The sequence below is a fragment of the Mesoplodon densirostris genome, chromosome 19 (genome assembly GCF_025265405.1).
Source record: "Mesoplodon densirostris isolate mMesDen1 chromosome 19, mMesDen1 primary haplotype, whole genome shotgun sequence".
NCBI lineage: Eukaryota > Metazoa > Chordata > Mammalia > Artiodactyla > Ziphiidae > Mesoplodon > Mesoplodon densirostris.
Genome location: NC_082679.1, coordinates 11,836,471 through 11,863,904, shown reverse-complemented (window position 1 = coordinate 11,863,904; position 27,434 = coordinate 11,836,471). Strand labels below are relative to the sequence as shown.

The 27,434-nt window shown below is 56.3% G+C and overlaps 1 protein-coding gene across 2 annotated transcripts; it reads left to right on the top strand.

The window, feature by feature from the left end:
• The first annotated feature begins 3,539 nt into the window (after positions 1 to 3,539).
• Positions 3,540 to 24,047, top strand: ATP1A3 (ATPase Na+/K+ transporting subunit alpha 3). Of its 2 annotated transcripts, XM_060085556.1 has the most exons (23): positions 3,540 to 3,551; positions 7,790 to 7,879; positions 7,975 to 8,034; positions 8,177 to 8,380; positions 9,830 to 9,943; positions 10,057 to 10,191; positions 10,649 to 10,766; positions 10,900 to 11,168; positions 12,680 to 12,878; positions 12,956 to 13,065; positions 13,149 to 13,283; positions 15,581 to 15,773; positions 16,070 to 16,245; positions 16,331 to 16,467; positions 17,465 to 17,615; positions 17,736 to 17,904; positions 20,731 to 20,885; positions 20,965 to 21,088; positions 21,867 to 22,012; positions 22,572 to 22,702; positions 23,232 to 23,333; positions 23,603 to 23,694; positions 24,008 to 24,047. In XM_060085556.1, the coding sequence occupies exons 1-23, from the start codon at positions 3,546 to 3,548 to the stop codon at positions 24,034 to 24,036; spliced, it is 3,045 nt and encodes a 1,014-aa protein (XP_059941539.1). In that variant the 5' UTR covers positions 3,540 to 3,545; the 3' UTR covers positions 24,037 to 24,047. The 2 variants fall into 2 exon arrangements, with proteins under 2 accessions (XP_059941539.1, XP_059941540.1); XM_060085557.1 differs by lacking the exons at positions 3,540 to 3,551; positions 9,830 to 9,943 and having other exon boundaries at positions 7,796 to 7,879; positions 8,177 to 8,194.
• The last annotated feature ends 3,387 nt before the right edge of the window (positions 24,048 to 27,434 follow it).

Here is a 27,434-nt window from a genome sequence, read left to right as displayed (position 1 = left end):
GTAGAGGTGGGGAGAGACTATGGGGGAGCAGAGAGAGATGGGGAAATAGGGCAAAGGGGGAGACACAGGGAGACATACCATGACGAGGTGGGAGAAGGGTGAGACGGAATGGAGAAGGGGACGAGGTGGAGACAGAGAAAACAGGGAAATTAATGAGACCCGGGGAGTTGGGGCTGAGAGAAGCAGAGACTGAGGTGGAACAGAGGTGAGACAAGAAGCTGTAGAAAACTAGATGAGGACGGTAGGGGGCCCGAGCAGTGAGGAACGCTAGATAGAGAGAGGGACCAAGCGAGGGAAAGGAGCGAGGCTGGGCCCCGCCCCTCGGGCAGGGGGCCCAGAGCTCGGGAGCTGTCCGTTCAGCACCGGCCTGCTGGGCTTGGCGGTCCTGGCGCGCAGCATTGCCGTCTCCCTTGCAGGACCCGCCTGCCTTCTCAGTGTTTGGGCAGGCCACACTCCGGGGTACCCCGCCTGGCACACGGCGCCCCCAGTCTCCATCTGGCCTCTTCTGTGTCTCAGACCCTTGCCGTGTGTGTGCCCCTCAGAGACAGGTGTGGGGATGAGCTTGTGTCTCGGGGTCTCTCTTGTTTCCACATCTCTCACAGACTAATCAATGTCTCTGCCCTTGGGCGGGACTGTCAGTCTGTCAGGGTGACTAGAATATGATTGCAGACATTTCTGGCCTGTCTCCCTCTCTGTTCCAATACCAAGCAGATCCCCTCTGGGGTCTTTCCCCGTTTCGGAGTCTCCCCCAACCCCATTTCTGCGGTCTCCCCAGCCTTTATCCCTAAGTCTTCCCAGTGTGCCAAACGTGTCTGCCTGGCTTTCTATGTCCCTGTGTCTCTCTGTCGTCTTCACTAAGTAATTCTGTTGTTCTGCCTCTTACGTCTGTTTTCTCATTTCTGTCTTTGCCCATCTCTGTCTTTGTTGGTGTTTCTGTTTTTCTGTTCCTATTTGCCTCTCTCTGGTTCTGAACTCTGTGTGTCCATTTCTTCTCTTAGTCTCTCCCTTCATCTCTCTTGCCGAGTCCTCTTGTCCCCATCCATCCCTGTGACCTTCATAAATCTTCCCTCCCCCCCAACCCAACTTCCGCAAAGCCTCGCGCTGGGAACACGGTGCACAGTCATCAGTCTCACCAGGCTGAGGAGTGCATGAGGGGGGGACATGAGCCTGTGTCTGGGATGTGGTGTGGGGGACCTGGGTCTCCCCCAGTCCAGCTGGAAAGCAGGAGGAGAGAAAGCCGAGAATCTCCTGGGATCCTGACATCCCCAGGCTTCTCTGTCACCCCAATCTCCCTCCCATGGTCCAAGCCCATCCCTGTAGGACAAGGTGGAGGGGGAAAAGATAATATGTTGACAGGTTCTCCCTCCTTCCCTCCCTCCCCCTGGAAGGGGGCAGAGTTGTAGGGGGGCAACTACCAGGGCTAGAAGATGTGGCTCCCCTCCTTCCCCAGTCTCCATGGAGACAGGCCAGGTCTGCAAGCCCAGCCTCCTTTGCTGCATATGAGGCCTCCTTGTTACCATGGCAACAAGGGACAGCGGGGAGGGAGGGGATGGGTCAGAGCACAGGATTGGGCTGAGGCTCTGGGTGCTGGGGGAAGCCAAGGAACCCACCTCCCTGCCCCCTTTTACTCTCTGGCCCAGTTTCCCTGTCCATGCCCATCTTTCTGTGGCTTTGAATCTCTGACTCTTGTCTTTCTCTGTTTGTGTGTCTCACTCTGGCCTTCACTCTTTCACACATTTCGGTGACCAGGTCCTTAACCTTCCCCTCTCACCTGCTATACACCAGGCTTACTCTGTGCCCCTTGCCTGTCCCCCACATCTCCACTCCCATAGGTAGGGAGGATACCCACATTCTGAGAAAGCTACAGGGACGGGCTCTTGCCTGCTCTCTGCCCCTTCTGCCATTCCCAGGGAGAGTCTGGGAGTGTTCCTCGTAGAGCAGAGAGGTGGGGGTAGGAGGCTGTAACACCTCAGGCTCCAGTGGGTGGCTGACAGGGTGTTGTGTGTATGTGACAGGCCTGGGGTGTGGGTGCTGGCTGTGCATCTGTGTGTGTATATACATACCGAGGTGGGATGTGCGTGGTGTGTGGGTGTGGGCATTGGGGGTGTGTTTGGAGCTACAGCAGAGGTGTATGGGATAGCACTGCAATACATGATGTGTGTAGTGTGTGAGGTGTGTGGGATGGTGCTGTGTGATCTGTGTCGGTGAATTATTGTGCTGTGTGTGAGTCTGTGTGCACCTTTTGTCTGTCATTCACAATTAGCAACACTTGGGCAATTTTGCACTGTGGGCCTTTGCTTATGCCTGGATATATTGGGGAGGAGTGTGTGTGATGTTGTGTGACGATGAAACAGTGTTCACAAAACCTCAAGTGGTGTCTGGGGCAGTGTGAGGCCTGTGGGTGTGCTATGGTGCTGAGTGTAGATGTGTACTGGTTTGTGGGTCCACGGATTTTATGGTTATGGCTCTTTATGTGAGGTGGTTTAAGGCCAGCTCTGATGGAGTATGTGATGTGCATATCTGTGAGGTTGTGTTTTGAGGGTGTGTGTTAATCTACATGGCATTTTATGACTCTGATTCTATGGTGTGATGGGGTGTGCAAGGTGTGTGTGCTATGTGTGTTTCGTTTCTACATGTTTGTGAGTCCCTGGGGTTGTTTGATGGGGTAGTGTATGGTGTGTGGGAGGCTATTAGCTGGTGTGTGATGGAATGTGATTGTGAAACTGGTGGTGAGTGGTATGTGTGTCCACAGCATCTGTGCTGTCTGGGTGATGGTCATGTGTGAGTATGATGCTCCGTGGAATCCTCTGGCTGTGATGTGTCTCTTGTGTACCTGTGCAGTTGTGCCTCGTTGGATCAGGGCTCCTACCCCCACTGCAGCTTCCCTGCTCACTGTGGGGTCTTCCTTGCCCCTTGTGCCCCCTCCATCTCCCCCTCCTGAACAGCACCCCACAGTCCCCAGGGTTCCCCCCTGCCTCACTGCAGAAGAAGGTGCGCTGGCTCTCCTGCCTTATTGCGGTGATTTACGGGGCTTTCCCCCCACCCGGTGGTGTCCACCTTCCACAGCGCACTCCTCCCTCTGGTGGCACACAGTGAGGGGGATTCTGGGCTTCTCCCACTCTCGGCGCCCTTTCCTCGGAGCCGACACCCCACACTGCGGGGATTTCCAGGTCCCTCATTTCGGGGGTCTCCAGGTTCTCCGCCTCCTGCAGCGTTCCCCCTACGCCGCCTCGCCGCCGCTTTGCGGAGGATGGGGGGCGGGGAGGACAGCTGCAGTACCGGGGGCGGGGCCGAGGGCCGTCCATCAGAGCGGCGGCGCCCCTGATTGGCCAGCGCCGGCCCCCCTGCGGGCGCGGGCATATGAGGAGGAGGAGACGGCGGCCGCTGCAGACTGTGTGCGGTGGGGCTGACCGCCGGACGGACGCGCGGACCGAGGCGCGGGCGCTGCAGAGCCCCCCAGCGCGAGCCCGCGCCTGAGCCCACCCTGAGGCCGCTGCCCCGGCCCCTGCCCCGCCCGCCTGCCCCTGTCCCCCGGAGCCGCCAAGATGGGGGTAGGTGCTCGGGCCGGCCGGGCGATGCGATGTGTGTGTGTGTGACATTGTGGGTCCTGTGAGATTGGGGGTCTGCGGGGGCCGGGGACTCTGGGACCCCTGCTCTCCGGGACCCGGGTTCAGGAACCTGTGAGCCGGCTGACCCAGCCCGTCCGTGTGGTTGTGTCTCTGGTTGAGTGTGTGTGCGGGGCCGCCTGGCTGGGCGGGGGTCTGTGGCGCATGTTGGTGTGTCCTTTGTGTGCGGGGCCCGCGGGGCACGGACCCGCCCTCAGCATCTCTGCCTGACCTGGTGCGGTTGCCTGCTCAGCCGTATGTGTGCGTGTGCATGTGTGCGTGTGTGTGCTCCTGGCTCTGTCAGGCCCTGCAGCACCGTCCGCCTGCGATTGTGTGGCCCGGGTTTGTGTCTGAATGTCTGCAACCGTGTCTGGGTGTGTCTGAAAGCTGGTGTTTGTGTCTGGGGGCGTTGAAGCCCGTCTGCTTCCCTGGCCAGGCGGGGACAGGTCCAGACTATGGGATGAACACCAGATGACCTCTCTTTCTCCTTCCAGGCCCGGATGGGGGTGCTCCGCAATGCGGAGTGGCCTGGGGCTGCAGTGTGTGTCTAGCTCCGAATCTGGGGGAGCAGACACAGGGGCTGGGGGGAGCAGGAGAATCATGGCGGGGAGGCTGAGAGCCTGGCTGAGGGCGTATGTATGCAAATGCGTACGTGTGTGTATGGGGGGAGGGGTTGTGCATGCCTGGCTATGCCCTTTCCTCCGTGTCCGTGTGTCCTTGTCTGTCTGTGAGTCTCTCCAGCAGATGCTGCCTCCTCCCCTGGCTGACCACCTGACCCCCGCTGCAGCCCTGGATTCCTCCCTGCGTGTCGAGCGGGGCCGTGGGGGGCTAGAAGGCGGGTGGGCTGGGCTGGGTGGGATGAAGAGAGAGAGAGAGTCAGGATGGGAGAGGCTAATGGAGAGGGAGTATGAAGGATGAGGAGAAAGATGGTGGATGAAGGCTGATGGGCCCAGGGATGGAGCTGGGGAATGGGGCTGCAGATCTGTGGCTTGGGGTGGGCGAGGGGAGAAGGAGAGAAGAACTGGGTGGGGAGGGGACTGGGAGAGAGAAGGGGGAGGTGGGAGTCAGTGATGGCTTCCAGGTAAGTGGAAATGGAGGGGAAGCTGAGGTCAGATTGGAGGAGAGGACTGGGGCTAAGTGCCTTAGAGAAAAAAGGAGCGGGAGGGTCTTAGGAAAAGACCAGGAGGAGAAGTGAGGCTCTTTAGACATGGGAGGCAGAGACATGGAAAGCAGAGAGAAATGGGCAGAGACTGAAAGAGATGCTCTGAAAGAGACAGAGAAAAAGAGACATAGAGACAAAGAGACAGACACAGGCAGAGAGACATGGAAAGATGAAGAGAGACATGAGTGGGACATAGACAAGGAGAGACAAAGAGAGAAACTGAGGCTGAGATGAGGAGACCCAAGGACAGACATTTCCTATCCAGAGACAACCAGAGGCAGCCTGAATGACAGGAAGAGGGAACAGAGAGCAAAAGGGGAGGTCGAGGCAGAGACGCTGAGATGAGGCCTCAGACACCTTGAAAGGGGGAGGGAGAGGCAGGCTGAGGGGCAGAGGCTGCGTGAGCTGGGCAGGTGTCAGGGGAGGCGGACAGCATGGAAAATGGCGAGGAGCCGCAGAGGCCGGCTGCAGCGAGGCACGCGTGTCCCCCACCCTCAGAGGTGCTCCCTCCTGCCCTGCAGTGCGCCCATCTGGGCCTCCTGCCTTGACTGGGAAAGCCTCGGCTCCCCCTCTAACAGATGGAAGCCCGCCCCCAAGGGAGTCTGGTCATGGCAAGGGCAAGGAGGAGCCAAGGCTTGTCTGCCAGGGACTGGGGTATCCCAGCCTCTCCCCCATCAGCCCCAGCATCCAGGCCCCCGGCCCCTCCTCCCCCACGACCCAGGATCCAGGCCCCCGGCCCCTCCCCGCTCAGCCCCAGCATCCAAGCCCCCAGCCCCTCCCCCCTCAGCCCCAGCATCCAGGCCCCTCCCCCCTCAGCCCCAGCATCCAGGCCCCCGGCCCCTCCTCCCTCAGACCCGGGAGTCCAAGGCCCCCAGACCCAGGATCCAGGCCCCCAGACCCTCCTCCCTAAGACCCAGGATCCAGGCCCCCGGCCCCTCCCCCCTAAGACCCAGGAGTCCAGGAACCCACCCCTAGGCCTCATAGGGACCCAAGCATCCGCTCCCCAGCCTTCCCTGAGGTTTCGGGGTGGGCAGCTGGTTTTCTTCCCAACTTCTCCTCTCCTGCCTTCTAGGCCTCCATCTCTTTCCTCTCCTGCCTTCCTCTTATTTCTCTAACTTGTGCCCATGACCTTATATCTGCACTCTCTCCATCCTTGGGTCTACCCCTCTGTGGAGTCTGAGACCCCTCCTGAAGCTGGGGGTGGAGGAGTGTCCTCCCTGTCCCCCAAGCCTCCATGTTCCATGTCAGACGCAGTGCTGCTGCAGGGCTGGCCCAGAGCCAAGCCTCCCTCCCACCCCCTGAAACCCAGGCTCCCAGGCCTCCAGGCTGCAGTAGCCTCCCAGGCTCAGCCTCCCAGTCTGGGAGCAGACAGCAGGCAGCTCAACCCTCTACAAGGTCACGAGGGGATTAGCACTGAGCTGGACTGAGCCTGGGATCCCAGCTTGGCCCTGGCCCCGTAGGATCTGTCAGCGCTCCTCTACCAGCACCCGGCCTCACCCCACCCCTCCTGCCAGCCTCCAAGGACACTGCCTTCCCCATCAGCCCAGGTCCCCAAACTGGAACTTCAGTCACTCCCCCTCATGCTACATCCAGTTCTAGCCAAGCCCGGGGGCCTTTGCCTCTTGCTGTTCTGCACCCCAAATCCCAGCCAGCTCCTAGTCTGTCCTCCAGAGGCCTAACCATGCCAACCCCTTGTCCAAACCTATCCATGGCTCCCACCAGCCCCCAGGAAAGAGTCTAGGCCCACAGCTTGTCAGTCAAGGCCCTCAGGACTGGCTGCATGTCCAGCCAGGCCACCACCCCTGTGCACAGTTGGCTGCCTCCCAGGCGTTGGTCCCAGCTGTGACTTACACCTGGAGTGCCCTTTCCTTCCCCTTCCTGCCAGGCCTGTGGGGTCTCCCAAGATTTGCTGGGTCCTTTGAGAGACAGAGACATCCATGGGATTGGGGAGAGAGGCCCAGAAAAAGAGCCAGGCAGGAAAGACAGGGAGAATGATATATGGGGAGACCTTCAACTGGAAGGACAGAGATGCCAAGATGGACTCGGAGAGGGAGAGATGCAGGGATAGAGGGGAAGATGGCTGAGCGAGATCGTGAGAGATAGACCAACAAGATGGTTGAAACAGTAGAGACAGTTAGGGAGAGACACACCAAGCATTACAGAAAAGGAGGTACCTCGAGAGATGAAATCAGAGAGAAGCAGAGAGAAGCCTGGAGAAAGATACAGACAGAAAATAGGGACACTCGGAGACAGTCTGAGATCCCTGCACACCAACTGGGAAAGAGATAGGAACCCAGAGAGACAGACTCAGCCAGACTCAGGGAGAGAGAGTTCAAGAGATAGAAACAGATATTGTATGAGATGGAAAACATAAAGAGGCAGAGATCAGAGAGAGACCAAAATCAAAGAGAGACACACAGAGACTCAGAGAGAGAGAGAGAGAGAGAGAGAGAGATGGACAATATGAAGTGATGAGGGAGAGAGAGATCAGAGAAACAGCCACAGAGAGACAGAGATACACACACATGAAGAGAAGGAAAGATAAAGAGGTACAAGGAGACAGAGACAAAACAGAATAAGACAGAGAGGCACAAACAGAGACCTGGAGAGACAGATCAAGAGAGAGAGACAGACGTAGCAAGAGACAGACAGACCTAGCAAGAGACAGACTAAGTGCCCAGGGAGAGGGAGAAAAAGACACAAAGAGATAAAAAGACACATGGAGACTGAAGGGGAGAGACCTACAGAGAGAGAGAGAGACACACAGGCAGACCCAGATGAAGACTCTCAGGGACAGAGACCCAGAGATACATGGAGCCAGAGACGGAGAGGCCAGTAGGAAGAGGTGAGACTCAGGGGTTCTGAGAGATACCCAGAGCCGCAGGGCAGAGACAGACTGAGCCCCCAGAGCCAGCCCCTGCCCAGAGACGCAGCTGCACAGACGCAGGGCTGGTGTCCCCTTGTAACCCCTTCTCGCCCGCAGTCTGGTGGCTCTGACAGCTATCGTGTCGCCACCTCGCAGGACAAGAAAGATGACAAGGGCTCGCCCAAGAAGAGCAAGGGCACCAAAGACCGCCGGGACCTGGATGACCTCAAAAAGGAGGTGGCTATGGTAAGTCCCACTCTCTGCACCCACCCAGAGCAGGCCCCACCCGCCCCTGCCCGGCCTCCTCGCTCACCCGATCCCCCCAAACTCCTGTTCCTCAGACAGAGCACAAGATGTCAGTGGAAGAGGTCTGCCGGAAATACAACACCGACTGCGTGCAGGTGGGGCCGGGCCGGAGGGAGAAGGGTCCGAGGGGGGAGGGGATGGGAAGCCGTGACCCTTGGGTGCCTGGGGGCACTCGGGAAGTGTTGGGGGTGCCAGGGTTGCTCCGGGAGGCTTCTGTGTGAGTCTTGTGTCCCCTAGGGTCTGACCCACAGCAAAGCCCAGGAGATCCTGGCCCGCGATGGGCCTAACGCGCTCACGCCGCCGCCCACCACCCCAGAGTGGGTCAAGTTCTGCCGCCAGCTCTTCGGGGGCTTCTCAATCCTGCTGTGGATCGGGGCCATCCTCTGCTTCCTGGCCTATGGCATCCAGGCAGGCACCGAGGACGATCCTTCTGGCGACAACGTGAGTGCCCTCCACCCTGCCGTGCCCAAGGGCTCATACATGTAGGGACACATGTGCACACCCAGCTTCTCCCTTTAGACTTTTCAAAGCCCAGCCTCCAACTTTCTCTCATCTAACTTTCACAATCACCCAGTGAGAGAACCAGAGAAGCTATGAGGAAAACTGGGACTCAGAAAGGCGAAGTATGGGACTTCCCTGGTGGTCCAGTGGTTAGGACTCCATGCTTCCACTGCAGTGGGCACGGGTTTGATCCCTGGCCAGGGAACTAAGATTCCACAAGCTTCATGGCTTGACCCCCCCCAAAAAAAGGCCAAGTAACTTGCCCAAGGTCACACAGTAAGAAGTGTGAGTTGGGGGTCCATCCCAAAGCTGTGTGACCTCAGCGGCCTGGAGGATAGACACCAGCAGGTGGTCATGGCCTGAAAGATGCTCAAACGGTGAGTGGGCTCACATAGAGACCCAGGCACAAGCACCTGCTGATTTGTCCCATCCTCTCAACACATGGGACACACACGGTCTCAGCAGACATGATGCCCATAAACACAGACCCACATTCTGACTACATGGAGATCCTTGCACACACACATGTGCACACATGCACATATATACAACAGTGCAGAGAGTCAGTGCAGACAGTCACGCTTGTACACAGATGCAAACACGGCCACACAGTTCAGACACATAGGCACAGACAGACACCGACATTTACTGATAGACAGACATAGGAAATCAAACACACACAGAGTTTCAGGCATAACCTGGTGACAGACAGAGGGATGTGAGAATCAAGTACAGACAGTATTCTCAGAAATTAAACCTAAACAGGCAAACAGACAGACTCAGAGTCTCAGACCCACGCAGACCAACAGAGAGAGACAGAGACAGAGATCCACATACAGAGACTCAAGCACAAACACAAACACAAATTTAAAGCCAGGCAGGCAGGCAGATAGACACATTGACTTTAACGGAGACAGACAAATGGACAGAGAATAGCGTACACTCAGGTTCTCTGACACAGGCAGAAAGACAGACAAACCCACAAAATAGATGGACAGACTCAGAGGCTCAAACACACCTGTGTTCAGAAAGAGGGACACAGGGGAATTCCCTGACGGTCCAGTGGTTAGGACTCTGTGCTTTCACTGCCGAGGGCCTGGGTTCGATCCCTGGTCAGGGAACGGCCAATAAATAAACAAATAAATAGATAGAGATACATAAATAAATAAATAAACAACAAACATTTTTTAAAAAGAAAGAAAGAAAGAGGGACTCAAACATGGACAGGCAGACAGAGACACAGACCCTCAAATGGATACAACCTGTGGTCAGACATACAAATACAGACCCCCAGTGACTCAAAGCTCTCTTCCCAGGTTCCACAAACCTTGGGATGGGGGTGGTGGGGACTTGCTCCAGGGCGGGCTGTGACCCTGCATCTCCCCACAGCTGTACCTGGGCATCGTGCTGGCGGCCGTGGTCATCATCACCGGCTGCTTCTCCTACTACCAGGAAGCCAAGAGCTCCAAGATCATGGAATCCTTCAAGAACATGGTCCCCCAGGTGAGGGGTACCCAGGAAGGGGCCAGATGGAAGTGAACAGGCGGGCAAGGCTATGCCGAGTGACCCCAGGTAGAGGGAGTCAGGGAGGTGACTCTTCTCCATTCTACCCCCAGCAAGCCCTGGTGATCCGGGAAGGTGAGAAGATGCAGGTAAATGCTGAGGAGGTGGTGGTCGGGGACCTGGTGGAGATCAAGGGCGGAGACCGAGTCCCAGCCGACCTGCGCATCATCTCAGCCCACGGCTGCAAGGTGGGCCAGGGGCCTGGGGCCCAGCTCTGCCCTTCCTGGAGTGGCCCAGGAGTCCAGGCCCCCAACCCCTCCTCCCCCAGGACCCAGGAGTCCAGGCCCCAGCCCCCTCCTCCCTCAGACCCAAGAGTCCAGGCCCCCGGACCCCTCCTCCCCCAGGACCCTGCAGTCCAGGCCCCCTCCTCCCTCAGATCCAGTACCTCTGACCTCCAGGTCCTCCTCCCTCAGACCTACAGGTACCTTAGGCCTTGGCAAGAAGCCATGTACCCTCCCCAGCTTCAAGAGCCCGACCTCTGTCCTCCCAGACACAGGCACCCAGACTTCTAGCTGTGACTTCCAGGGACACAGCCTTCAGCCTCATTAACAAAACAAATGAACAAACAAAAATCTTGAAATCTCCTCTGGACAAATGCCCCTTGACCCCAGGCCCGCCGTTGACACCTGTCTCCTGTGTCCCCAGGTGGACAACTCTTCCCTGACCGGCGAATCAGAGCCCCAGACACGCTCCCCCGACTGCACTCACGACAACCCCTTGGAGACTCGGAACATCACCTTCTTTTCCACCAACTGTGTGGAAGGTGAGGCAGGGGGGAGGGGCGGTTCGGGCACCCAGGTGGGGCCGGGCTCGTCCAGATAGATGGACGTGCCTCAGGGGCTCGGGGTCCCTCTGAAGCTCGCTGAGGCTCAGCCCAGTCCCCTCTGACCCCACAGGCACAGCTCGGGGCGTGGTGGTGGCCACGGGTGACCGCACTGTCATGGGCCGCATCGCCACTCTGGCTTCCGGGCTGGAGGTGGGCAAGACGCCCATCGCCATTGAGATCGAGCACTTTATCCAGCTCATCACTGGCGTGGCTGTCTTCCTGGGCGTCTCCTTCTTCATCCTCTCCCTCATCCTCGGATACACCTGGCTCGAGGCTGTCATCTTCCTCATCGGCATCATTGTGGCCAATGTCCCAGAGGGCCTGCTGGCCACTGTCACTGTAAGGCCCGGACCCTCGGGTCTGAGGGAGGAGGGGGCTGGGGCCCGATGGCAACAATCTTGATTGCAACTTGGACATCAAGGGTCAAGCCTGCCACATGTTGAATGAGGAGGGTCCTGGGGCTCATAAGGCCTCATTGACAAAACAGACCAACAGGGAATCCCCTGACGGTCCAGTGGTTAGGACTCCGCGCTTTCACTGCTGAGGGCCCCCGGGTTCAATACCTGGTGGAGAACTAAGATCCCACAAGCTGAGAGGCATGGCCCCCCCCAGAAAAACCAAAAAAAACCCAACAAAGCATCTTGAGAAATACTGCCAGTCAGAAAGGGCTAACAGCCCTATCATTTTTTTTTTTTTTTTTTTTTTTTTTTTGTGGTACGCGGGCCTCTCACTGTTGTGGCCTCTCCCGTTGCACAGCACAGGCTCCGGATGCACAGGCTCAGCGGCCATGGATCACGGGCCCAGCCGCTCCGTGGCATGTGGGATCTTCCCGGACCGGGGCATGAACCCGTGTCCCCTGCATTGGCAGGCGGACTCTCAACCACTGCGCCACCAGGGAAGCCCCAGCCCTATCATTTTTGGAGTTAACTTACAAAATTAAGAAGCACAACCTCATGGTAAAAAGTCTAAAGAATACATTAAAATAGTTAAAAAAATAAAATAACAGTCCTGACCCACTGCCCAGCCGTCAGCCCCCCTCCAGAAGCAGGCTGTCTGCCCTGTTCCCGGCAACGGTGGGCATATTGCCACGTGTGTAGTAATTGTTTTCAGGGTACACAGAAGGGACCATCCTAGAAATACTATTGTGCTCCTTGATGCTTTTACTTAATAAATCCTGCAAAGTTTTCCATATTAGCATATTCAAAGCTACTCTAAGTCAAAGGCCTTTTATTGACCTACACTATACAAACAAGAGTTGCACATATGAAGGTACTGCCTGATGAGCTGGAGGCAATTGAACACACCCCAGGTCAGCTGCCCCCAGATGTAGTTCCCTAGAAGCCCCCTCAAGACCTGTTCAGCCCCTTCCCTCCAACCCCAGGGTTACCCCTAGGATAGACTGGCTTCAAACAGTGTAGCTTTTGTACGTCACATCAGTGGAATCATTCAGCAGGAATTCTTGTTTCTGGCTCATCTTTCGCTGAACACTGTTTTTGAATTTCACCCATGCAGTTGTAGGCAGTGGTTGCTTGTTCTTTTTCACTGCTGTATAGTATTCCCATCTTTTATTTCCCCAATTTTTTTGTCCCTACTGCTGTTAGTGGACATTTGGGTTGTTTGCAGTTTGGGACTATTATGTTGCTGCTATGAACATTCTAGTATATTTCTTTGGGGTGCACCTGAGCCCATTTTTCTGGGTCTATACCTTGGGTGGAGTGGCTGGGCGACACCCCATTCTTTGCCCAGGATTCTCTCTGGGCTGGGCAGTTGGGTTATTAGCAGTTGTGTTGCTGGCCCAACTGCACCCCCTGACTCTACCTGTAACTCCCCTGCCTTTCCATACACTCCAGGTATGTCTGACCCTGACCGCCAAGCGCATGGCTCGGAAGAACTGCCTTGTGAAAAACCTAGAGGCTGTAGAGACCCTGGGCTCCACATCCACCATCTGCTCGGACAAGACAGGGACCCTCACCCAGAACCGCATGACGGTCGCCCACATGTGGTTCGACAACCAGATCCACGAGGCCGACACCACTGAGGACCAGTCAGGTGAGGGTGGGGCCCAGGCAGGACCGAGGGGGCCTGGCTCCCGGACACCCCCCAGCCCTGACTCGTACCTTTTTCAGGGACTTCATTTGACAAGAGCTCACACACCTGGGTGGCCCTGTCTCACATTGCTGGACTCTGCAACCGTGCCGTCTTCAAGGGGGGTCAGGACAACATCCCTGTGCTCAAGGTGGGTCTGGCCTCCCGCTCGCCTCAGCTTGGCCCCTGCCCACCCCCGCGCTACTCTGCTCTGACAGCCCTCTCTCCCCACAGAGGGATGTGGCTGGGGACGCCTCCGAGTCTGCCCTGCTCAAGTGCATCGAGTTGTCCTCCGGCTCCGTGAAGCTGATGCGCGAACGTAATAAGAAAGTGGCTGAGATCCCCTTCAACTCCACCAACAAATACCAGGTACCCTAGGCTCTCCAGGAGAGTGGACCTGGATCTCACTTCCTCTACGATGCCCGAAAAGCAGTCAGCTCTGCCCTGCTGCCCTCCTGCTTTGGGCAAGTTATTAACTTTCCCAGAGCCTTGGTTTCCCCATCTATAAAATAAGCCCAAGAATATCCACCCAGTGGAGAGAGGAACACAGACCCGGGAGTGAGCGCAATGTCTCTGTTGGAGTGGGCAGCAGGGGAGTGAAGATCTTCCTGCAGCAGAGTGGGAACCGGCCAGAGATCTCATTCATCCATTCAACAAATATTTTTTTGAGCAGCAACTACGTGTCAGAGGCACTTGTGTTAGGTGCTGGGGCTACAGACGGCAGTGAAGTCCCTCCTCTCAGGGAACTTATGCTCTAGTGCCAGGAGACAGACAATGACAAAGGCATGAGGACATTAGGAAATTTGGAATATGTCAGCCAGTCACCATGCTGAGGGAGGGAGCCCTGCAGGCATCTGGGGGCAGCGGGCACAGCGTGTGCAAAGGTCTTGACGAAGGAGTGTGTTGATGTACTGAATAGCCAGGGAATGTTGAGCCAGGAAATGTGGTGGGAGGGGAGGGCAGTGGGTGCTGGGTCAGGTCCCGTAGGGCCTTGTGGACATGACTTGGGTGTGACCCTCAGGGGGACATGAGCCACCGAGCAGAGGCAAGATGGGACCTGACTCACATTTTTAAAAACTGCCTTATTGAGAGATACAGTTCACACACCATAGCTCACCCACTTAATGTGCATAATTCAATAGTTTTAGTATATTCACCGATACGTGCTATCATCTGCCCAGTCAAGGTTTTTTAAAAATATTTATTTATTTATTCATTTATTTTGGCTGCGCCGCGTCTTAGTTGCGGCATGCGGGATCTTTAGTTGCGGCATGCATGTGGGATCTAGTTTCCTGATCAGGGATCGAACCCAGGCCCCCTGCATTGGGAGCTCAGAGTCTTACCCACTGGACCACCAGGGAAGTCCCTACCCAGTCAGTTTTAGAGCATTTCCATCACCTCAAAAAGCAACCTCACACTCCTCGGCTTTATCCCCCTACCTCCCCCACCGTCTCCCCGAGCCCTAAGCAACCACTAGTCTACGTTCTGTCTCTATGCACTTGCCTATTCTGAACACTTCATATAAACAGAATCATACAATATGTGTTTTTTGATGTCCAGCTTCTTTCACTTAGCACAATGTTTTCAAGGTTCCTCCATGTTGTAGCATATATCAGTGCTTCATTCCTTTTTATGGCTCAATAATTTTGCATTGTATGGATAGACCACATTTTGTTTATCCATTCATCTGTCAATGGACATTTGGGTTATTTGCACGCTTTGGCTACTATGAATGATGCTGCTATGAACATTCGCCCCCAAGTTTTTGTGTGGACATCATTTGCATGTCTCTTGGGTATATATCTGGGAATTGCTGGCTTATGTGGTAACTCTGTTTAACCTTTTGGGGGACTGCCAGAGACTGTTTTCCAAAGTGGCTGCACCATTTTTCACTGACTCTCATTTTTTAAAAAAATATTTATTTATTTGGCTGTGCCGGGTCTTAGCTGCGGCACACAGTATCTTCGTTGCCTCGTGAGGGATCTTTAGTTGCGGCATGCGAACTCTTAGTTGCAGCATGTGGGATCTAGTTCCCTGATGAGGGATTGAACCCAGGCCCCCTGCATTGGGAGCGTGGAGTCTTAGCTGCCGGGCCACCAGTGAAGTCCTGTGACTCTCATAGTTTAAAGGCTCCTTCTGGCTGCCATGGGGAGGAAATGTTATGGGGAGGGGAGGGCAGAAACAGGAACTCAGTGTGGAGGCTGCTGTGATATTTCGTGAGAGATGGTGGTGGCTGGATGGGAGGGCAGGGTGGGTGAGAAGAGGTCAGAATCCGGGTACTTCAGAGGTGAGCTGACCAGATTCGGTGATGGGTCAGATGTGGGATGAGAGGTTGTCGGGCAAGGCAGAGAGAGAAGCACGTATCCTAAGGACCCCTGAGATTTCTGTGAGAGAGACACAGAGGGGAAGAAATATCTGCAGGACGGAGAGACAGAAACGGGCAGGGATGAGCAGAGGTCTCTGTGAGAGAGCCCGAGAAACAGCTGAAGATCTCTCAGGTAGAGAGATTTGGGCAGTGCCCTCTGGGGGAGCCTGGCGGTGGTCCTGGCACCCGTGGCTCTGGACGGGGCGGCGGGGGGGGGTCCTCTTCCCCAGCTGGGTGCAGGGCAGCCTCCGGGTCCCGCCCTGTGAGGCTCAGGCGCGGCCGCCTTCTGCTCTGTCCACAGCTCTCCATCCACGAGACCGAGGACCCCAATGACAACCGGTACCTGCTGGTGATGAAGGGCGCCCCCGAACGCATCCTGGACCGGTGCTCCACCATCCTGCTGCAGGGCAAGGAGCAGCCGCTGGACGAGGAGATGAAGGAGGCTTTCCAGAACGCCTACCTCGAGCTCGGGGGCCTGGGCGAGCGCGTGCTTGGTGCGCACCAAGGGTGGAGCCAAGTTGGGGCAGGGGCTGGGCCAGCTCTGGGGGCCCCTTGAGGGTAAGGACGGCTGTGAGGCTGCCCAGAGCCTGGCTCAGAATAGGGCCTCCCAGAATGCACCATGAATGAATGAATGAATGAATGAATGAATGAGACAGGAAGGCGTCTGTCAGAAATGGGTGTTGACTGACTGGCTGGCCAACTAGGGAGCCTGACTGCTGGGGCCGGGAGCTGTGGGCAGGAGGCAGGGAGGACCGAGGCTGGAGCCCCTGTGCCCCTCTCCCTGCACCAGGTTTCTGCCATTACTACCTGCCTGAGGAGCAGTTCCCTAAGGGCTTTGCCTTCGACTGTGATGATGTGAACTTCACCACCGACAACCTCTGCTTCGTGGGCCTCATGTCCATGATCGACCCTCCCCGGGCAGCCGTCCCTGACGCGGTGGGCAAGTGCCGCAGCGCGGGCATCAAGGTGTGGCCCGGGGCAGCAGGGAAGGCAGGGCCAGGGCCCCAGCGGCCAGCGGTGAGCCTGGACCGTTTGCACATGATACCTGCAGGTCATCATGGTCACTGGCGATCACCCCATCACAGCAAAGGCCATTGCCAAGGGTGTGGGCATCATCTCCGAGGGCAACGAGACTGTGGAGGACATCGCCGCCCGGCTCAACATCCCCGTCAGCCAGGTCAACCCCCGGTAAGCCCTGCCCTGCCCAGCTCAGGTCCCTCTGGGACTGCGGGTCCCCGCCTCCTGGGCCTCCTCTGTTGACTCAGCATCTGGGTCCTGTTCCTCTTCCATCGTGAGGATGGGCAGCCTGGTGTTACAGCTGTGTGGGGTTAGCAAGGGGTAGGTTCGCATCCCAGCTTTGCCACACATGAGCTGTGTGACCTTGGGCAAGTCACTTAGCCTCTCTGCGCCTCAGTTTCCTCCTCTCTAAAATGGGCTGCTACTAATTCACATCTGAGAGGATTCTATGAGACCCCTTATTTCTGTATCCGTCATTCTCTCTTCCCAGCTCTCTCTCTTTTTCTTTAAGATTTTATTATTTATTTATTTTTTAATATGTGGTCTTAATTAATTAATTAATTTTATTTTTGGCTGTGTTGGGTCTTCGTTTCTGTGCGAGGGCTTTCTCTAGTTGCAGCGAGCGGGGGCCACTCTTCATCGCGGTGCGTGGGCCTCTCACTATCGCGGCCTCTCTTGTTGCGGAGCACAGGCTCCAGATGCTCAGGCTCAGTAGTTGTGGCTCATGGGCCTAGTTGCTCCGCGGCATGTGGGATCTTCCCAGACCAGGGCTCGAACCCGTGTCCCCTGCATTGGCAGGCAGATTCTCAACCACTGCGCCACCAGGGAAGCCCCCCATCTCTCTTTTATGTCTTTGTCTCTGTCTCTCTCTGTCTCTCATCTCTGTTCTGACTTCCTTAGCTTTCCCACCCTCATGTCTCTCTGTGTCTGTCTCTATTTCCTAGTTGCCTGCATATCTCTGTTCCTCTAAGTCCAGTGTCCCAAGGTTCTTCCTGAGGTCTGCCCTCCATCCCTCCTACTGCAGCCCCCTACTCCTGTTTCCCTTCATCTCTGACCCCCAGAGCCCTTGTCCCTCTCTCAGAGCCTGGTCCTCTGTCTCTCCTGTCTGTGAGTCTGTCCAACAGGTGTCACTGCCCCACATGTCCTGAATGCTCTCTGCCCTTCCCAGGGATGCCAAGGCCTGTGTGATCCATGGCACCGACCTCAAGGACTTCACCTCTGAGCAGATCGACGAGATCCTGCAGAACCACACTGAGATCGTCTTTGCCCGCACTTCCCCCCAGCAGAAGCTCATCATTGTGGAGGGCTGTCAGAGACAGGTGGGCTCAGGCTGGGGTCCCTTGGAGGAGGGGGCCGGGGGTCTGGACTCCGGGGTCCTTGATGAGAAGAGGGTTTGGGGCCAGGCCTCTGGGCGTCATCCTCACCCTCTCTCCCTCCAGGGAGCCATCGTGGCTGTGACTGGGGATGGCGTGAACGACTCCCCCGCCCTGAAGAAGGCTGACATCGGGGTGGCCATGGGCATTGCCGGCTCTGACGTCTCCAAACAGGCAGCAGACATGATTCTGCTGGATGACAACTTTGCCTCCATTGTCACGGGTGTGGAGGAGGGTGAGTGAGTTGGCCCAGGTGGCCCTGGAGACTGGGGTCCCTGCATGAAGCCCGAGAAGGGGGAGGGGAACAGGCCAGGGCTGCAGCAGATGCACGGCGGGAGACCACAGAATCCCACCAGGCCCCCCGGCAGAGCCTGAGCTTGTCCTTTTCAGTTTTCTTCCCCTGCGGAGTTGGGGGCTCCCTAGGGGCAGGACTCAGCCAACGCACTTCTGGGTCCCAGTGTCGCCCAGCACAGGCCCAGTCTGGTGTGCAAGGCACATTCAGAAGCATTAAAAAACAATACTCATAGGGACTTCCCTGGAAGTCCAGTGGTTAAGACTTCGCCTTCCAATGCAGGGGGTGCGGGTTCAATCCCTGGTTGGGGGGCTGGGTCCCCACATGCCTCAGGGCCAAAAAACCAAAACAGAAAACAGAAGCAATACTGTAACAAATTCAATAAAGACTTTAAAAATGGTCCACATCAAAAAAGTCTTAAAAAAAAATACTCATAAGTACAACCTCAGGGAAGCAGAGGGTCCTGAGGGAGCCCTGAAGAGGCCCCTCACCCAGCCTGGTGTCAGGGGCCAAGGGAGCCTCCCCAAGTGGACAGGGATCGCCTGTGCCAAGTCTCTAGGGCCATGTGGGAATTTTCACGTAGAGAAGTGCCAGCGAAGGGAGTTGCAGACAGAGGCAAGGCCTCAAGGTCTCAGGCAGGGCTGCCGGGCATCACTTCCTGACGGGCCTGGATGCGGCCACAGATGAGGCTTGTTCACATTCAGTTTTATTCTGATTATCAAAGTAATTCATGATAATTATAGAAAATGTAGAAAAGCATTAAGAAGCAAGTTGGAATCACCCATAATCTTACCATCCAGAAATAATCACTGTTCATGCTGTGCTGCATTATCTTCCAGTCTCTCTCTCCTATTTGAAATGTCCCCAGTGTAAAAAATAACTCATGATAAGAGAGAATTCTGGTGAGTAAAAGCTGAGCCTACAGTGTCAGGTTCAATGCCCTTATCCCTTGTCTCCTATGGCCCAGAGGACACATGGTTAACCCTTTCTCATCCCCAAGACACCCTCCATGCACCTGCAGAGCACACACTCATGGAGGCGTTCACGCCACCCAGACATTTATTGGGCTCTTTACCTTGTGTATGGTGCCAGGGGCTGGAGATACAGTTGTGAGCAGAGCAGACATGGGTCCTTGCCCTCAAGGAGCTGGGAGAGACAGCCTTCTGCAAGTTAACAAACAAATTGTAACATAACAAACATAATTACATATTGTGACAAGTGCTGAGAAGAAAACCAACAGGGTGCTATGATAGATGGGGTCCTACCTGTTTATTTATTTATTTTTTGGCCACGCTGCGCAGTTTGCGGGATCTGAGTTCCCTGACCAGGGATCGAACCCGCGCCCCCTGCAGTGGAAGTGTGGAGTCTTAACCACTGGACCATGAGGGAAGTCCTCTGTGCCTTTTTTTTTTTCTTTTATAAATTTATTTATTTATTTATTTTTATCTGCGTTGGGTCTTCATTGCTGCACACAGGCTTTCTCTAGTTGTGGTGAGTGGGGGCTACTCTTTGTTGCAGTGTGCGGGCTTCTCAGTGCGGTGGCTTCTCTTGTTGCAGAGCATGGGCTCTAGGCACGCGGGTTTCAGTAGTTGTGGCTCATGGGCTTCAGTAGTTGCGGCTCATGAGCTCTAAAGCACAGGCTCAGTAGTTGTGGTGCACGAGCTTAGTTGCTCCGTGGCATGTGGGATCTTCCCGGATCAGGGCTTGAACCCGTGTCCCCTGCATTGGCAGGCAGATTCTTAACCACTGCGCCACCAGGGCAGCCCCCTCTGTGCCTTCTTAATGACACACCTTGTTGCTCATCAGCACACGGGGGAAGGTGGAGGGAGGGGCTGGCTGGGTTCATCTTTAGTTTCTTTTTACTTTATACACACTGTACTGATTGAATCTTTATTAGGATATGGCATTCACACAAAGTCAGGCAGCTCCGTGACTTTTTATGCACGCACGCACCCACACAACCACCGGACCCCCATCAAGACAGAGAACATTTCCAGCCTCCTGTTAGGGTTCTATCAGGTCCCCTCCAGTCTATATCCCCCCTCCCAGAAATAACCGCTATCCTGACTTTCAGCACCATGGATTTGTTTCCAACCTCTTCCAAGTGGAATCATGTGATATGAATGCTCTGTGTCTGGCTTTTTTTCACTCAACATAACATCAGTGAGATTCATCCATGGAGTTGGGGGTGTCAGTAGCTCGTTCCTTTTTCTCGCCGGGTGGTATTCCTTTGTGTGGACAGACCACAGTTTACTTATTCACTCACCTACTGATGGTCAGCGGGTCAGTTCTGGTTTTGGGCTATTATAACTAATGCCATGGTGAACATTCTTGTACTTGCTTTTTGGTGGACATTAACACTCATTTCTCTTGCGTATAAACCTAAGGTGAGGATTGCTGGGTCAATAAGGCAGGGATGTTTAACTTTGAACAGAAACTGCTGGGAATTCCCTGGTGGTCCAGTGGTTAGGACTCCATGCTTTCGCTGCCAAGGGCACTGGTTTGATCCCCGGTTGGGGAACTAAGATCCCGCTAGCCACACTGTGCGGCCAAAAAAAGAAAAAAAAGAAAAGAAACTACCAAGCAGTCTTCCGAAGTGGTTGTATTTTGAGAATGTTTGAACAGGGGCAACATGGTTGGGCATCTGTATGGAAAGGCAGTCGGTGGGGGGATGGATTAGAAAGGAGGCATGGACTGGGCAGGGAAAGGGCAGAGGGACCAGGGTGCCCTGGTGTGGCTGCCGAGGTCTGAGCCTGCCCCTGCCAACAGGCCGCCTGATCTTCGACAACCTGAAGAAGTCCATCGCCTACACCCTGACCAGCAACATCCCCGAGATCACGCCCTTCCTGCTGTTCATCATGGCCAACATCCCGCTGCCTCTGGGCACCATCACCATCCTCTGCATCGACCTGGGCACTGACATGGTGAGGCCCCGGCCACCCCCAGGCTCCGGGAGGGTAGGGTCCCCCCCCCATCCCCGACTTACCGGCCTCTCCTGCCCAGGTCCCTGCCATCTCGCTGGCGTACGAGGCTGCCGAGAGTGACATCATGAAGAGACAGCCCAGGAACCCACGCACGGACAAGCTGGTCAATGAGAGACTCATCAGCATGGCCTACGGACAGATCGGTGAGGACCTGGGGACCCTGCCTTGCTTATGGCTGGATGCCCAGTGCCTGGCCCACCGTGGGTGCTCAGAAACCTTGTGCTGAATGAATGGCGTGAAAAGTAGGACCTGGTGCTGGAGGTTTGGAAGGAGTGACTTACAGACGGGTGGTGGTCACCAAGGTGGGGCTGGCACAGGCGCAGGAAAGGGCCGGGGCTGCACCTGGGGAGCACATGGGATACTGAGTGGCAGATCAGGGCTGGCCCCAGGACGGCCACTCCCCCTGCTCCACCCACCACCAGGATGGGAAGGACCAGTCAGCCTGTGAGCTCTCTGAGGGCAGGAGTGAGCCCCACGCCCCACTGCCTTCTCCTCCATCTTTGCTGGAGGTGAGGTGTGCAGTCTTACAGGTGCTGAGCGCCCTGTTGCTGGGAGTGTCCCAGGAGGCAGAGGCTTGGTGGCGGTGGTCAGAGGCCTAGAGAGGTCATTCCTGCCTAGGGGGTCCTCAGGGGTTTCCTGATGTCCAGGTGGCCTGGCGCAGGTGGGAGGGAGCCTCCAGGTTCTCCCCTCTGGAGAGCCCCGTCTCCAAGGTTCCTGCTCCAGGGAGCCAATCTCAGGGGCTCACCACCAGGTGGCACCCTCAGATGGCCCTCTAGGAGCTCAGCCCCGGATGATGTCAGGCAAGAGGACCGGGTAGCTCACCATCCTCGCGGTGTGGGTGTCAAGGGGCCTCAGAGGTGCCCTGGGCTGGCTGCCTGCCCCACCTGAGCCTCTCCTCCTCTCCCTTCTCTCCTCCCCCAGGAATGATCCAGGCTCTTGGTGGCTTCTTCTCCTACTTTGTGATCCTGGCAGAAAATGGCTTCTTGCCTGGCAACCTGGTGGGCATCCGGCTGAACTGGGATGACCGCACCGTCAACGACCTGGAGGACAGTTACGGGCAGCAGTGGGTGCGTAGGGCTGGGTCCCACAGCCTGGCCTGGGACCTCCCAGGTGGGGTCCCTGCCCACAGCATCCTGGGCTGGGGCGGCCATCCCAACCATGCAGGGGCAGCTTCCTATGATGGTCCCTCTGCCCCAGGGGCGGCATCAAGATCCTCGCTGGACACAAGGGGCCTCCTGGCGCTCTTGCCCCAGCCCATCGCGGTCCTGGCCACCGGCCATGCTCTCTGCCCCACCAGGCGAGACGCCTTTGCTGTCCTCTTCCCCATCTCTGTCTGTGCCTTCAAAGCCCAGCTGGAGTCCCCTCAGGAGGCCCCCAGGATCTCTGGTCCACAACTGAGGTCACCATTACCCTTTCTCATTCCTCGTACATTTCCTGACTCTTCCCGCGGGGCTCTGAACTACAGAGGGAAGACACGCCCCTTAGGGCATCCCATCTGGACAGAGTCCCCGCTTTGCCCTGGGGCCCCACGCAGGGGCGCAGACAAGGAGCACGTGGGCCCGGGGTGGGGCCTGGGGCTGCAGCCACACTGACCGCCGACCGGTACCCACGTCATCGCCCTTGCAGACCTACGAGCAGAGGAAAGTGGTGGAGTTCACGTGCCACACAGCCTTCTTTGTGAGCATAGTGGTCGTGCAGTGGGCTGACCTGATCATCTGCAAGACCAGGAGGAACTCCGTCTTCCAGCAGGGCATGAAGTGAGGGCCGCGGGCGCCGGGCCTGCTCTCTGTCCCGCCCCGTGTCTGTCTGTCTGTCTGTTTCAGTTGTGCCTCTGAGTTGATTTTCTCTCCAGTGGTCACATCTATCTGGGATTCTCTGGCTCTGTCTCTGTCTCTCTCCATGTGTGCGTGTGCACACTGCTGGGGTGTCCCTGGTCCCTCTCCAGATCTGCTTTATCTTTTTCTTTGGCCGCACAGCATGTGGGATCTTAGTTCCCCCACCAGAGATGGAACCCTGCAGTGGAAGCGCAGAGCCCTAACCACTGGACAGCCAGGGAATTCCCTGCTGTATCTTTTCATACCCCTGCCTGTGTGTCACTGTCTCTGTCATCATACTTCAGTGTCACCATCTCCCTGGACCCGTCTGTGCCTCTCTGCCTCTTTCGGTCTCCATCTCTGTGCGTCTCCGTGTCTGTCTCTGTGCGTCTGCCCTTGGCAGAGCCTCTGTCTCGGTGGGATGGGGGTGCCTGCTCGAGTTCTCTGGGTCCAGCCCTGCCTGTGCCTCCAGGAACAAGATCCTGATCTTCGGGTTGTTTGAGGAGACAGCCCTGGCTGCCTTCCTGTCCTACTGCCCCGGCATGGACGTGGCCCTTCGCATGTACCCTCTCAAGTGAGTGCCCCCTCCCCTGCCACGTACCACCTGCTCCAGGATCCTCCTGGGAGCCTTCCCCGCGGGACGCCCTCACAGGGGGGCGCTGTGCAGACCCCAGCCCACAGCCATGGCCCGGGCACCCCTCTCCTTGGGCACGAAGGACCAGGGGAACATCCTCCCAGTGCGGCCCCGCCTGTCCTCTGGGACCCTGCCTGTGTGTCCCCCCCGCCCCCCGCCCCGTCTCCGCCCCACACTGACGCCCTCCTCCTGCTCTTCTGTCTCCGCAGGCCCAGCTGGTGGTTCTGTGCCTTCCCCTACAGTTTTCTCATCTTCGTCTATGACGAAATCCGCAAACTCATCCTGCGCAGGAACCCCGGGGGTGAGGGGCTAACTGGGTACAGGGGGGAGGCTGGGGGGACGGGACGGGGCAGCTGGAAGGGGGCCGAGAGAGCGCTGTGTGACTGATACTAACCTCACTCTCTGTTTCCCCCCAACCCCTCCCTCCTGCGTCGTCTCTCCACCCTCTTTGCAACTCCTCTCTTCCTGGCTCTCTGGGCCTCCTCCTTTCTGTGTCTTTCCCTGTGTCTCTGCCCCTTTTGGTTTCTTTCTGTGCCGCTGTCTGTCTCTGCTTGTGCTTCTCTCCGTGCCCGTCTCCCTCTCGTCTCTGTTTCTTTCCTCCTTTGTCTCTCCAGGTTGGGTGGAGAAGGAAACCTACTACTGACCTCAACCCCACCACATCGCCCGTCTCTTCCCTGCCCCTCAAGCCCAGGACAGCCCACTCCGGTCCCCCTCATTTTGTATTCTGGGGGGAGGGGCCCGCTCTCCCCTTGGCCCCGCCCCCTCACGTTATCTCCCGCCTCCCTCCCCCTCTTCCCCCTCTGGTTGGCTTCTCTCCCCGCCCCCGCCCCGCCCCGCCCCCTGCCTCTCTCCTCTTTCTCTTTTGTGTCTGTTCCTCTCCCTCTCCTCATCCCTGCCACCCAGCCCCCTCCCTGGGCTCTTTTTTACTCCCCCTCACCCCCTGGCTGACGCCGTCTCTGGTTCTGGACAATTATCAAATATATCAGTGGGGACAGAGAAGCCGCGTGTGTTTCTTGCTTGCTTTATGGACCCGGGGTGTGGGCAGGACGGTGTTCCCTGTGCTGGCACCCGTGGCTGGGTGATTCACAGAACCCCAGGAACTTAGCCTGGCATGAGCTTGGGAGTCATGGAATCTCAAAGTCATCAAATCACGGAGTTGTAGCCCCACAAGGGTTAGAGTGAGAGCAACCTGAATTCGCCAGGAGATGGGATCATGGGATCAGAACAGGGGAGAGGAAGGGAATCAGACTCCGGATCCTCTCATATTGGAGAGGTACCCGGGGAGGCGATAATGCTAATGGTTCATTGAACTCCCACCCTGTGCTCTGCCCTCTTCTAAGCACTCTACGTGTATTAGCTCACTCAATCCTCACAAGGCACAGAGAGGGAAAGTGACCTGCCCAAGGTCACACAGCTGAGACGTGACAAATCTGGGATTTGAACCTAGGCTGTCCAAGCTCTAAGTCACTATGCTCTTCTCTCTTTGTTGAGATAAACTTTCATACAGGGACGTGCACAAGTCTCAAGGGCACAGCTCAACGATTTAAAAAATTACTTCCATGTAGCCACTAGCCATAAAGTTCTCTCATGCCCCTTTCCAGTCAGCCCCCCTCCAGAGGTAACTGCTGATCTGCTTTCTGTCACCATCGTTTAGTTGTACCAGTTCTTGGACTTTGTAACAATGCAGTCTTACAGCACGCTGTCTCATGTGTCTGGCTTCCTGTCCTCCACACCACGTCTATGAGAGTCATCCACAGCGTTCCATGTATCAGTAGCCTGCTCTTTTTCATTGCTGCGGAGTTTTCCACTGTGTGACTATTACATGATTTGTTGATCCATTTTCTTTTGATGGACATTTGCTGTTTCCACTTTGGAAGCCTCTAGGAAGAGGAACATTCTAGTAATATCCTCTGATGACACGTGTGCATCTCTGTTGGGTACATGCCTACGAATGGAATTGCTGATTGGGGGATAGACAGTGTTTATCTTTAATAGAAATAGCCACACCCTTTCCAAAGCTCTTGTGTCATCTGCATTCCAACAGTGTATCAAAGTTCCAGTTGCTCCACATCCACGTCAACACTTGCTATTGTCAGTCTTTTGAATTTTAGCCCTTCTGGTTGGGCAGCTCTACCACTTCCCTCAAGGCAGCCTTTCTAACACAGCCCAGAGATTGGAATGAGAGGAAGGCCTGGGGCTGGTCCCGGGCCTGCCTGCCTCCCAGCACAGGTGTCTGGGTGGTCGGGATGCTGAGAGTCCACATGAGTGTGAGTGTGTGCGCATGCCCACTGCACAAGACAATGCTGAGGAGGAGTGCCTGAATCTGAGGGGCAAGGCAGTCAGAAGGCAGCGGCCATGTGTGCCAGAAACGCCTGTGATGCCCAGGGCAGAGCCCAGTCCAGTAAGGGTTACGTGAGCCTGGACCTCTCCTGGGGAGGCCAGAGAAACTACTTTATTCATCAGGTACAGGGTAAGAAATACTCCCATAGACAGGTGGGCAGTCTGAGGCCCAGAGAGGGCAGGGACCTCCTTGAGGTCACACAGTGGAAAAATAACCCAGGTTTCTGATTGTCTGTGCTAATGTCCTCCTACCCTCCCAGCTCCACTTCCTCCAGGGGTCCAAGAGGCTGGAAGGAGGCCTCAGGTGGAGGGACCACAGGGCCAGGGCCCATCTCTCATAATCTTTTCAGGCACCCCCTTATCTCCCACCATCCCCCTAATTCAGGGCCCACTTGCCATAGGTCCCTTCTCCCCCAGTCTCCCCTCATCCCCCTGTCTCACGGACCTTCCCATCTCTCACAGTATCTCCGTCTTAGGGCCCCTTCTCCCACAATCTCTGTTTCAAGGGGCTCCTCCCCCACATTGCCCCTACGCCAAGTCCCCTCAGAATCCCCTGATTCAAAGTTCCCGTCCTGCCCCACTCAGAGGGTTCCTCTCCAACAGTGTCCTTGCCTCTGGACTCCACCATCCATGGCCCATGCCTTTTGACACCTCCAGGACTTTGCCTGTTATGTCTTCTGCTCAGAGCACGTACTGGCGGGTTATGAGTGAAATCACTTTTATTCGTGTTCCTATGAGGAAACCCCAAAGCCCTCATAACAAAAGTCAAACCCCAATTTCCCCAGGTCGGCCCTGGAAGAAGGCAGCTGGACCTCTGCTTCCAACTCTCTGCTCCCCAAGATTCATCTTCCTCTTGGGGGCTCTTCTGGTTACCCCTGCTGCTCCCATCACTTTGAACTCAGGTGCTGCTCCCCCATTAATGCTCTGGGCTAACTGTGGACTCACAGCCCCCGCCTTGATTTCCTGAAGCCCAGCTCGACCCAAGTGGGAAACCTGAACAAGCTTCTACTAAAAGCCTGGGGCTGACAAAGAGGAAGTGAACGGTAACTAGCCAACCTGATCTTCAAAGTATGGCTCATTTGGTTTCAGCTTGGGACCCCCCTTCCACGTGCACACAGGTGGCCTCCCTCCTATTGCTACACCAGCCCCTTCGACAGAGTCATCTTCCCCACCTTGTGGGGATGCCCTCCAGCAGGCCTCAAAGCCCAAACCCAAAAGGAATGTGATCCTTGGAAGACAGAGTTGGGAGTTAAGAGTCACCTGGGGGCTTCTCTGGTGGCGCAGTGGTTGAGGGTCCGCCTGCTGATGCAGGGGACACGGGTTCGTGCCCTGGTCCGGGAGGATCCCACATGCCGCGGAGCGGCTGGGCCCGTGGGCCATGGCCGCTGATCCTGCGTGTCCGGAGCCTGTGCTCCGCAACGGGGGAGGCCACAGCAGTGAGAGGCCCGCGTACCGCAAAAAAAAAAAAAAAAAAGAGTCACCTGGATCTCCCAGGTGAGTATTCTCCTTCAGCTCCACCCAACCTTGGAAAATGAGGTCCTCAGTCTGTGTAAGGGAGCCCAGGCTTCCCAATACTTCCACACACATTTCTTTTTTTTCTTCTTTTTTTTTTTCTTTTTTTGCAGTACGCGGGCCTCTCACTGTTGTGGCCTCTCCCGTTGCGGAGCACAGGCTCCGGACGCGCAGGCTCAGCGGCCATGG